The 12,349-nt window shown below is 45.3% G+C and overlaps 1 protein-coding gene across 1 annotated transcript in view; it reads right to left on the reverse strand.

The window, feature by feature from the left end:
- Nucleotides 1-1,855: 1,855 nt before the first annotated feature.
- The window catches only part of LOC138751004 (neurofilament heavy polypeptide-like), a 35,159-nt gene continuing 24,665 nt past the window's right edge, over nucleotides 1,856-12,349 (reverse strand). The window contains exons 4-5 of the mRNA XM_069913106.1: nucleotides 3,616-4,579; nucleotides 1,856-1,989 (exon numbers count right to left, since the gene is read on the reverse strand). Of these exons, the coding sequence (XP_069769207.1) occupies nucleotides 1,871-1,989; nucleotides 3,616-4,579 (1,083 nt within the window). The 3' untranslated portion in view covers nucleotides 1,856-1,870. The remainder of the gene's footprint in view (nucleotides 1,990-3,615; nucleotides 4,580-12,349) is intronic.

The following is a 12,349-nucleotide window of genomic DNA, read 5'->3' on the forward strand; positions in this document are numbered from 1 at the left end:
TACTAACGGTGGCAGATTCAAACATGCCGGACCATGGGAGTTGCCGAACGACAGAGCGCCAGATAATAGGGGTACAACTTATAGTTCTGTGTATAGTTTGTCTAGTTTCATAGGGTTGGTGTTGTTTGAATAAACTTTTGTAAAATAAATGCAAGCAGGCTTTTTCAACTGAGGCTGGTGAGACAAAAACTAGAGGACATGGGTTAAGGGTGAAAGGTGAAATTTTTGAAGGAAGTATTAGGGGAACTTCTTCACGAAAAGATGGATGAGACTGTGGAACGAGTTGCATGAACGCAAACTCAATTTTTACATTTAAGAAAAATTTGGATAATACATGATTGGGAGGGGTATGGAGGGTGTGCTGTATGACTCTATCGCCTTTCTCCCAGGGTAGGGGAGTTGAAAACTAAGAGGGCACGGGTTTAAGGGGAAAGATTTAAAAGGGACCCGAGGGGCAACTTTATAGTGGTAAAACAGCCAGAGGCAATTATGTTTCAAAAGAATAGACAGAAAAAAGGATATAGACTTAATGCAGGCAAATGGGATGAGCGTGGATAGTCATCTTGGATGAAAAAGGCACCATACTTTGAAGGGCTCAACATGAAATGTCAGTAATGTATCTATAGATGCTGCGAGGCCTGTTGAGTTCCTCCAGTATTTCTGTGTTTATTATGGATGAGATAGTCTGTTTGAAATAGCCTGCTTCTGTGGAAGTAGTAGAGGTGGGAAGAATAGGAATGTATGAAGGGCATTTAGACAGATACATGGATATGAAAGGTTTAAAGGATCTGTGTCAAACGTAGACAAATGGGACTTGCTCAGGAAGACAACTCGGTCATGTATCGTTGCTATATAAAGTACACAGTTTCTCCAGCATTGTGCTTTTACAGACAACTAGGTCAGCTTGGACAAGTTGGATAAAGGGCCAATTTTCATGCTGGGAATCTCTTCACCTGTTTTAGACATACAGCTTGGAAACAGGCTATTTCGGCCCACAAGCCCGTGCCGCCCAATTACACGCAATTAACCTACAACCCCACATATGTAGGAAACTGGAGCCCCCGGGGAAACCCACGCAGACACAAGGAGAATGTACAAACTCTTTACAGACAGCGTGGATTTTGAACCCAGTTACTGCAACAGCGTTGCACTCACCACTACACCAACTGTGCCACCTAAAGAGTAATGGATTTATTCAGCACAGAAATGGCCATTCAGTCTACTTCTGCCAAATACTAAGTAGCTATCTACAGCCACCCTATTTATCAGTACTCCCATGACCTGGTGATTGCACCCCTCTAAATACTTTAATGCTGCATCAATCACCCATACAGACAGTGGGTTCTAGATTCCAGCTATCTTACAGGTAAAATAAAATTCGCTCATATCTCCCAAATCTCCTGTCCCTTACCTAGACCTGTCCCCTTGGTTTACAGAGACCTCTGCAAAGGGGAAATGCTTCTCACTGGGCTCCTCATAATTTTGCATATCACAGTCTACCTTCTCTGCTTCAATGAAAACAAACCTACTGAGTCCCTCCTTAATTTGAAATGTTCCACATTAGTACCACTCATATGATGGATGGTTTGTTGAAATGGAGATTAAGGTTTTCCCATATTTTGAGCATGAGTAAGGAAGTCATGTTGCAGATGTATAAAACTTCTCCCCGGCCTTTTTTATTCAGGAGCCTCCCTGCTTTTTGTTCATACAGGCCCAAAATATTGGTTATATATTCTTACCTCCTGTGGACACCGCTGAGTTCCTCCAGCATTTCTGTGTTTTTAGTATAAAACTGTGGAGAATTGCATGTAATTCTGGATGCCCCATTACAGGAAGGATCTGGTGATTTTGGAAAGGGTACCGAAGAGACTTAATGGGCGGATAAGAGATGATAAGATAAAAGGAGAGGTTGCTCAAACTTGATTAGAAGGTGTGAACTCTTGGGAGAGGTTGGGCAAACTTGGGTTGTTTTCTCTAGAGCTTCAGAGGCTGAGGAGAGAAATGACAGGCACGTATAAAATTCTGAAATAGATAGGACAGAATCAAACTCTTTTCCCCAGGGTAAAAACGTCAAACAATATCAAATGTCGTGCCTTTAAGGTGAAGAGGATGAGTGGAGTTTAAAGGAAATGTACAGGGCAAGTTTTATTTTACACAGAGTGACAGGTGTGGTGGAAGCAGTTCCAACAGCGATGCTTAGGAGGCTTCTAGACACATGAAATATGCAGAGGATGGAGGGATGTGGATCACGTGCAGGCAGAGTTTTAGTTTAATTTGGTGCGTTCAGCACAGACACTTGGGTTGAAGGTCCTGCTCCTGTGTTGTACTCTTTCACGTTCCATAATTATCACATGGGCCATGTAACATGCACATGCACCTCTCGTTTCAAGAGGAATTGAATACAAGACTGGAGAGATACTCAGTCATTTAGGGCACAGTGAGACCACACTGGAATATGTGGAATGTATTGTATTATTATTATTTAAGGTTGATGTTATTGCTTTGGAAATAAGACGTCTATCATTCTGGTACCTAGAATGGACAGATGGTCTTATAAGGTTGAACAGAATTGAACTAAGCTTGTATTTGAGAATACTGAAAGGTGACCTCATTAAATTGTACAAAATACGTGTGGGACTTGTTTCCTAAGGCTAGATTAAAAACACAATGCTGGAGAAACCCAGCAGCTCATACAGCATATTTTATATGGTAAAGATAAAGACACATAACTGACTTTTCTGGTCTGAGGCCTTCATCAAGGTATTCAGACAGACACCTAAATAAAATGGAAGGGCGGTGGGGGAAGGAGGGTGTTAAAGTTGGGGGGGAGGAACCAGGTGCGGGGTGGGTGAGGGGCTGGGAAAGCCAGGTTGGGGGGAGAGGATAAGGCTGGTGAGATCAGAGAGTGGAGGTGGCAAACAGGAGAGGGCAAGAGGGGGAGGGAGCAGGCAGGGGAGCTTAGAGGACAGTTGTGGGGAAGGACATGAGAGGTTCTGAGGGGTGGGTAGAAAGTGAGACCTCAAGGGAGTAGATGGGAGGATGAGGACGGAGAGATTTGAGGAGATGAGTGGGGGGGGACTAAGGAGTGCTGGTGGTGGGGGGAAAATGAGCCTGTGGGATCTAACAGCTGGAGGTCTGGCACAAGGGCATCACAGTTAGCTCTTACAGTGCCGGTGACAGGTACGGGGAGTTCAAATCCCACCCTGCCTGTACGTTCTCCCTGTGTTTGCATGAGTTTACCCTGTGGGATCCAGTTTCCTCCCACCCTTCAAAATGTACCGGGGGTTGTAGGCCATTTGGGTGTAACTGAGTGGCATGGGTTCATGGTCTGAAAGGGCCTGTTACCGTGCTGTGTCTAAATTTAAAAAAAAGGAAATCACAGTCTCCAGTACGATGAATAATAATGCCAGGCAAACATGAGGGACTTCTCTTTCCTTTCATGGTGTGATCAGAAGAAGGGACATGGAAATTAGGTTAGACTGCAGAACCTTGGATGATCATGAGTACAGAGTGGAAGGAAACCTTCCCTCTCTTGGGATCATTGCAGAATCCTGCAAAGGGTATAGTTCTCGATGGGGCTAGCACCACCTCCAGCTATGGTAGGAACATACTTACTGATTGAAGCCAGGAAATTGATGGCTTCTGGGCTGGCTGCTTTCAGAGTCAATGGAGTTGGTGACACCTGAATGGGTTGATATGGAAATGCCTGGGTTCTCTGCTGATCCAGACTTTCGAGCTGTTCAGTGGAAAGATTTGGTTCTGAGCTTTTTATCTCTTCTGTGGATGTTCTCTCTCTTGTAATAATTTCCTCTCCTGGAGATGTTATATCTCTTCTAGTTGTTGGCAGTGATGGTGACCTTTCCTCTCTTGGAATCAATGCTTCTACTGGAGGTGTTGTCTCTCCTGGAGATGTCATCTCTCTCAGGGATGCCGGCTGTGAAGGGGATCTTCCCTCTTTTGGGATCATTGCATCTACTGGAGGTGTTGTCTCTCCTAGAGATGTCATCTCTCTCAGGGATGCTGGCTGTGAAGAGGATCTTCCCTCTTTTGGGATCATTGCATCTACTGGAGGTGTTGTCTCTCCTGGAGATGTCATCTCTCTTGGGGATGCTGGCTGTGAAGAGGATCTTCCCTCTTTTGGGATCATTGCATCTACTGGAGGTGTTGTCTCTCCTGGAGATGTCATCTCTCTCGGGGATGTTGGCTGTGAAGAGGATCTTCCCTCTTTTGGGATCATTGCATCTACTGGAGGTGTTGTCTCTCCTGGAGATGTCATCTCTCTTGGGGATGTTGGCTGTGAAGAGGATCTTCCCTCTTTTTGGATCATTGCATCCACTGGAGGTGTTGTCTTTCCTGGAGATGTCATCTTTCTAAGAGGTGGCTGCCCTGGGATTGTTGCCTTAGTAGGAGATATTTCCAGTGAGATTGCTGTCCTTGAGGACTTTGCCTCTTCTGAAGCCATTAGATCTTTCAGAGATGGTACCTCACTTACAGACCCTCCCTCTCTCAGGGACAATCCCTCTTCCAGGTTAAATGGTGGTTCCTGATTTTCGGAGGTTGACATTTTCAACGTGCTCCCCTATCAAAAAATGGAAATCTTCAGTAAAATTTCTTATTAGTCACGGTGTGTGAAAGGTTAAACACCTCTGACTCTCAAACAAGCACAGAAAAACTCAAAAGCATCAGCAGGCCATTTGGCCTCTTGTACTCATTCTATCATTCAATTTGTTTAAGGTTGATCAATGACCTGTCTCTTTGCTGCACTAATCCCTTATCCCTTGAATTCAATCATGTTAAAATTGATCAATTTCTGATTTCCAAAGATTCACCTACCTCTGGCTGAAGACATTTCCTGTTGACTGGTTATCTTGGGACTAAAGTTGATAGTGTAGCAGCCTGCTAACCAGGACGTGACCCAGTACACAAAATGGCCAACGAATGCAGCAACCACACAGACCCTGTAGGGGCCAATGACCTTCATCCCAGGTGACTGCCCGCACAGCAAGCAATGGTGGGAACACCGCCCAGTCAGAGGTTGGCGCTTATGTGATGTCACTCCCATCGTCACCAGCGAAGAGTGAAAACAAGCAGAGCTGCCAGTGCAATGAATCAGTCTTTGACTTCAAGTGTGTGTGTGTGTGTGTGTGTGTGTGTGTGTGTCCCATCACCCTGGTCACAACCTCTTCTTTCTGCTCCCTTTGGGCAGAAGGTACAGGAGCCTGAAGACCGGCACCTCTAGGCTCAAGGGCAGTTTTTTTCCAACAGCTATCAGGGTCCATGTAATACTCATCATGGACTGCTTCGACACCACAAAAGGATTCTGCACCATTTTCTGTACTAGAATTTTTGTGAATATTTATAGAAACATAGGTGCAGGACTAGGTCATTTGGTTCTTCAAGCCTACCCCGCCATTCAATATGATCATGGCTGATCCGGTTCCTGCCTTCTCCCCATACCCCCTGATCCCCTTAGCCACAAGGGCCAAATCTAACCTACTCTTAAACATTGACAAGGAACCGGCCTCAACTACTTCTTCTGTCAAAGAATTCCACAGATCCACCCCTCTCTGAGAGAAGAAATCTTTCCTCATCTCTGTCCTAACAAACTTCCCCCTTATCCTTAAACTGTGACCCCTGGTTCTAGTTTTTCCCACCCTTGGAAACTACCTTCCTGCATCTAGTCTGCCTAAACCCTTAAGAATTTTATATGTTTCTATAAGATCCCCCCCTAAATTCCAGAGAATACGAGCCTAGTCTATCCAACCTTTCTTCATATGCAAGTCCTTCCATCCCTGGTATCAGTCTATTTTATATATTTATGGTCTTCATTAAATCAATTGTTTACTATTAATTTTAATAACAATTTTAGACATACAGCCCTTCTGGCCCATGAGCCCGTGCTGCCCATTTACACCCAATTAACCTACAAACCCCAATCGTTGTTGAATGCTGGGATGAAACCAGAGCACCGAGATGAAACCCAAGCAGACAGAGGGAGAACGGACAAATTCTTTACACAGCACCAGAATGGAACCCTGGTTGTGTCGCTGAAAGAGCGTTGCGCTAACCACTACACTAACAGTTCAACCACTTTTACGAGCACCAGTTCTGCTGCAGCAGGTAAGAGTTTGGTGCACATGTACATTGTACAATGAATATGACAATAAACTCATTATCCATTCTGAGTGAACAAACATAACGATGAAGAGAAAAATTCCGTAAGAGATTGGCACATTCAGAAATCAATGAGAGAACAGAATATTGCACGCTTTGTGTTGTGGACTGACTTTTTGGGTTGGAACCCTTCATCAAGTCACCAAATGCATCTGCAGTCTCTTGTCTGTCTCAGGCTTTTTATAAATCTTGTGTACATGGCAACGAATTGAACACCGAAGCTTGGAATTTTCGGGATTTGGCCATTGGTGGTAAGGACAACATGTATTCATGATCCTTTTTTGTCCCTGAGATGATTACCTTGAATGGCTGCATCCTTTTGGCTAGTAAACCATGCAGATTGTGATTGGTTATCAGGTAAAAGAGAAAGAGAATAAAAGAAAGAAAGAGAATACAAAAAAATCCGCAGATGCTGTGATTGTAGTAAATAGACAAGATTGCTGGAGAAACTCAGCAGGCCCCGCAGCATCCATACGAGGTAAATATATATATAGCCAACATTTCGGTCAAGGTATGAGCAAAATAAGGGAATAAAATAATAATTTTTGGGTTAGGACTATGTGGTTGGTAGGAACATTGTTCACAATCTGATTTGAATTGGGGGTAATTTTATTCACTTTTACTCATGGTACAGAACTAAAGGGCTATGAGGAGGATCCAAAATGGTTTTAGAGGAAATCTACAGGTTAGGCACAGACAGATAGAATATAATGTGGAAACATGTGAGGTCTGATAAAGTGGAAAAATGGTGTATTTTTTAAATGATGAGGGATTGAAAGATGATAGACTTGAAAGGGTCCAGAATATGCCCGCAATCAATTCACGGACAGTTGCCAGTGTTACGGGTTATATTATATTTTATATTATATATAAATATGTTTTTAAAAGAGGTAGATTGTGGGGGGTTTAGTGTAGGTCACTTCACAAAAAGATACTTACACTTCACATCTCATTTAAAATGCAGGAGCTTTGCTGAACGTAAACACATTACATAGACGTGTGTTTAGAATTAGAAGGGGGTTAAGTTAGGTTCAGTTAATAGTAATAAGTTAAAGTTTGATCCAGTTTTTAAGTTAAAGAAAATTAAAAGCAACTTTTGTTTAAGTAACCATTTGTCTTGGTAAATTTCTATTGGTGCTGGGTTTTAGGGTCTTCTGGGCTCGTAACTCCAGGCAGGTATAAAAAGCAGACAGACAGTGTGGCTTTCATTGCAAGGGGATCTGGGGTGAAGAGCAGAGATGTCTCTCTCTCTCTGATAAGATAGGATATGCGGAAAGTTAGAGGGTTTTCAGGATAAATGCAGACTTCAATCTTTCCCTGGCCTCTTTTAATATATATTGTCCCCTTTGGAGGCTAGTGATTGGATAAACACGCTAATTCTCTGTTTCATTTCTCTTGTATTAATGGTCTCCAGTTGTGGACTTGGTCACAAACTCCAAGGGATACTGCCTTGCTTCTCTTGACAGAACAACCCTCTCATCCCAGGAATTAACCTGGTCAATCACCTGGTGATTGGATAAACACATTAATTCTGTTTAATTTCTCTTGTATTAATGGTCTCCAGTTGTGGACTTGGTCACAAACTCCAAGGGATACTGCCTTGCTTCTCTTGACAGGACAACCCTCTCATCCCAGGAATTAACCTGGTCAATCACCTAGTGATTGGATAAACACGTTAATTCTCTGTTTCATTTCTCTTGTATTAATGGTCTCCAGTTGTGGACTTGGTCACAAACTCCAAGGGATACTGCCTTGCTTCTCTTGACAGAACAACCCTCTCATCCCAGGAATTAACCTGGTCAATCACCTGGTGATTGGATAAACACATTAATTCTGTTTAATTTCTCTTGTATTAATGGTCTCCAGTTGTGGACTTGGTCACAAACTCCAAGGGATACTGCCTTGCTTCTCTTGACAGGACAACCCTCTCATCCCAGGAATTAACCTGGTCAATCACCTAGTGATTGGATAAACACGTTAATTCTCTGTTTCATTTCTCTTGTATTAATGGTCTCCAGTTGTGGACTTGGTCACAAACAGAAGAAAGAGAGATTTATATTTACACAGTGACTTATACTTCCTCAGATCATCTCAAATATTTGGTTTTTGGAAATGTACTTAATGCAGAAATCAATGAACAGACAGTGAGATCCCGCAAACAGCAATAAGGACAAGATAATTGGGGACGTTGGCTGAGGGGTCAAGCTTGACCCAGACATCAGCAGGCTCTTCTTCAATGTAATATTGTGGGATCTTTCACACCCACGAGAGCAGGTGGGTGTCAGACTGGCACTTCAAACAGTGGAGAACTCCTTCAGTACTGCCTAGTGGTATGAGGTTAGAATGATGCCAAAGGATCCACAGATGAAATGCACTTTACCCTCCTCCCTCTCTCACTCACACACTCTTTCTTGCTCTCTCTCACACTCATCCCCCCGCCCCCTGTTCTCTCTGGCTCACACACATCCCCCCACCCCCTGTTCTCTCTGGCTTTTAATACCTTTCATATTTGACCAAATAAAATCAGCTCATTTAACATTCACTTTTCCAGGGTTCATCTGTACTCATTGAGTATGGCCTCGAAAAGACATTTCTAGGTGTTTGAATACTCTGCTGTACCATTTTATAATACAAAATGGATGTACTTTAAATAAAAATTCTGTAAGGTACAACATGTTGTTCATACAAACCTTCCTGTCAGTGTATGTGGGCGGTAATACATCTCCACATATTGTACAGTCAGCAACTTGACAATAAACATTATTTCTTTAATGTGGCTAGTCATACACATGAACCGGGCTTCTAATATTGGACAGGGAGAAGGTGTGTGAGGCAAAATTTTTTCTTCAAGCCACAGTTCTGCCTCAGGCAGAGGTTCGGCTGGAGGAGCACAGTGGGTCAGTCAGCATCCGTGGGGAGAGGGAGTCAGTCAGCATAAAAAAAATTGTGCTGCTGCCAGAGCTGTGGGTGTGAACCCGGTCGCTGCTCCGCAGGGTCCTCCTGGCTGGTCCAGGCAAGATTTCAACAGCCTGTATTTTAAAAACAAATCTGCATCGTGGAGCTCTGTGCCCGAGATGGCGGTGCCTGTGCTGGACAGTGTACCCCAAAGGGAGGCAGGCTCCGGCACAGGGCACCAGAAATAGGGAGAACCTTCACCCCACCTCGTGAGAGGAGAAGCATGGGAGACGACCATACAGGGAAGGTGAGGACAGCAGTGGATCAGTGAGGGGCTCAGCAGCTGAAGGCTGCCTGTGGGCTGTTGGGAAGTTGCAGTCGAAGGACCCACTTGATTTATTTTTTGCATTACCAATAAGTAGTAATTCTGCCTCGCCCGAGGGAAAAAGGAATCTCGGGGTAGTATGTGATATCCTGTGAGTACTCTGGCAATAAATCGGAAATAGTGCAAAGTGAGTGATGGCCAATGAGAGAAAATTGATGAAAAGGGTGTAATTGGGAAATAGGATAGTAACCCTGGGCTGAATGGCCACTCTCTTCCCCCTCCCCCTCCCCGCCCTTCCCCCAATACCAGTCCTTTACTAATTTCACCAATCAGGAAGCCTTGACTGACAGTCAAATTGACCAATCACTGGCGCAAACATGGATGAACAGCCCACCCACCGAATTCCTCACCACTTAACGCGCGGCGAGGGAAGGACCCGCTTTGATGGACGTCGGCGGCAGCCAATCGGTGGAGAGCACCCGTTGCCCTGGCAACCAAGACAAGCAATCAATGGTTTGAAGCTTTCCCGGCTCGAGAAAAGCGTTTCGGCCGCGGTAATGGCGTTGGTGGGAACCGCGATTCAACGCAGCGATGCTCGTTGGCCGCCTCGGTCGCTCACCGCCTCCGTTATCTTCCCAACGCGGCTGGACGGCGGCTTCCAGCCTCGCCGAGGACCCCTCCCCGCCCCGTCACCCTGGCAACCCTCAGCCTCTCCGAGCACAGGTGTTCTCGCTATGCCTGCGGTCGTCATGGCAACAGACCCTTTTTGTACCTGCAATAAATGCAAGGTTTTCCACCATCTGCAATCTCTCTCGGTTCCCTAACGTGTTAGGAAATAAAACCCATCTATTGCAGAGAGAAAGAAAGGGAAACACTGTTGTAAAAGGCCTCTTGCCGTGCCCAGGGCCTCTCGCCGTCCCCAGGGCCTCTCGCCGTCCCCAGGGCCACTCGCCGTCCCCAGGGCCACTCGCCGTCCCCAGGGCCACTCGCCGTCCCCAGGGCCTCTCGCCGTCCCCAGGGCCTCTTGCTGTGCCCATGGCCACTTGCTGTCCCCAGGGCCACTTGCTGTCCCCAGGGCCACTCGCCGTCCCCAGGGCCACTCGCCGTCCCCAGGGCCACTCGCCGTCCCCAGGGCCACTTGCTGTGCCCATGGCCTCTTGCTGTCCCCAGGGCCACTTGCTGTCACCAAGGCCACTTGCTGTGCCCATGGCCTCTTGCTGTCCCCAGGGCCACTCGCCGTCCCCAGGGCCACTTGCTGTGCCCATGGCCTCTTGCTGTTCCCAAGGCCATTTGCTGTGCCCAAGGCCACTTGCTGTGCCCAAGGCCACTTGCTGTCCCCAAGGCCACGCTGTCCCTAGGGCCACGCTGTCCCCAAGGCCACTTGCTGTCCCCAAGGCCTTCCACTTCCCAAAATCTGGTTTATTGTCAAGAATATGCCACAAAATTTGTGGTTTTGGGGCAGCTGTATTGTGCAGAATTGCTATTAAATTACAGCTATGTAAATAAAATAATTAAGAATTAGATAATTAGTGCAAAAAAAAAGCGAAGTATGTTGGGGTGGCCAAACTGCGGCTCTTTTGACACAATGGAAATATATCGGCTAAGACTGGAATTGTGAGAGTCAGTGCTCACTAACAGATGTGTTAGTGACAAGAAATCTAAATATGCATGCAATAGTCGATACCACGTAAAAGTCTACCCCCCACCCCCCCCAGCTCATCTGAATTTCCAATTCCCGACCACAGATTCCCACATAAGGCCCCAGCTGCCTGCCCACTCCCGATGCCCTGAACGACACAGGCACTTATGCGTGTAATAGTTGACCCCCTATATTTTACCCTATAACTTGGTCCACAAAATTCAACTATTACACGTATAAGGTAATGTGGACTTTTTGTTTATTGAAACTAACACAAATTAGCAGTTTAAAAATTATATCTGTGAATAAGTGGCCTGGTTGGCATAGCAGTTAGCACAATGCCTTTACAGTGCCAGGGATCGGGAATCTTGCATTGTCTCTAAGGGGTTTGTACACGACATACGTGGACCCTGGGGGCTCTGGTTTCCTACCACAGTTCAAAACAATTTGGCATAATGGACTTTGGGGCCAAAATGACCAGATGCCGTGCTGTATGTCTAAATTTTTTAAAAATTAAAATTACATATGAAAAAAATAATTAAAAAATGCATGTAACAAAATGTGCATGAGTAAACATGCATGTTGTAGCGGCCTGCGCAGAGACGTGGACCAGCTCACGAAATAGCCAACGAACGCGTGGACCTGGGGGTGGCACCGGCTGTCGTCACAGGGGACCTCCCACATGGCAAAAAGATGGTGAAATGTGGCGGGAAAGTTGGCCAATCGCAGGCCGGCACTCCGATGGCACGGGGTGCTGACATCAGCACCTTTGGCCCATATAAATGCAACGGCCAGAGCAATAAACCAGTCTCGACTTCAAGGCTTTGATGCAAATGTCTTTCTTCTCCAAACCCACATAATGCAAATGCTATAATCTAACTTTTTTCATATCTTGCGGCTCTCAAATATCTTAAGTACGTGGCTCTTACATTTTGCAAGCTTGGCCATTCCTGTAGGTTTGGTCCATTCAGAAATCTAATGGTGGAGGGGAAAAAGCTGTTTGTGCCGTGCTTTGGGTGTTTGCCTTCAGCCTCCTGTAAAATGTAATATTTCAAAGTTATCCATATTTGTTAATGAGCTTGCATTTCATATTTAGTTAATCCAGGCTGCTGCTGGTCTTCAGGTCACCTGACCTCTCTTGCTTCAATCAGCTGTCTTTCTTTTACATTCTAACTGCTGCCATTTTCAGACCATAATTGTACAGTTGAGTAAAGCAGCCACCAAGTTTTTTTTTCATTCTCACAACTTATTCCAACTTAATTGACAAGCATGGAGATGGTGTGGAGGCCCAAGTACTTAGAAATTGAGTGGCGCCA

The sequence above is a fragment of the Narcine bancroftii genome, unplaced genomic scaffold (assembly GCF_036971445.1).
Source record: "Narcine bancroftii isolate sNarBan1 unplaced genomic scaffold, sNarBan1.hap1 Scaffold_588, whole genome shotgun sequence".
Lineage (NCBI taxonomy): Eukaryota > Metazoa > Chordata > Chondrichthyes > Torpediniformes > Narcinidae > Narcine > Narcine bancroftii.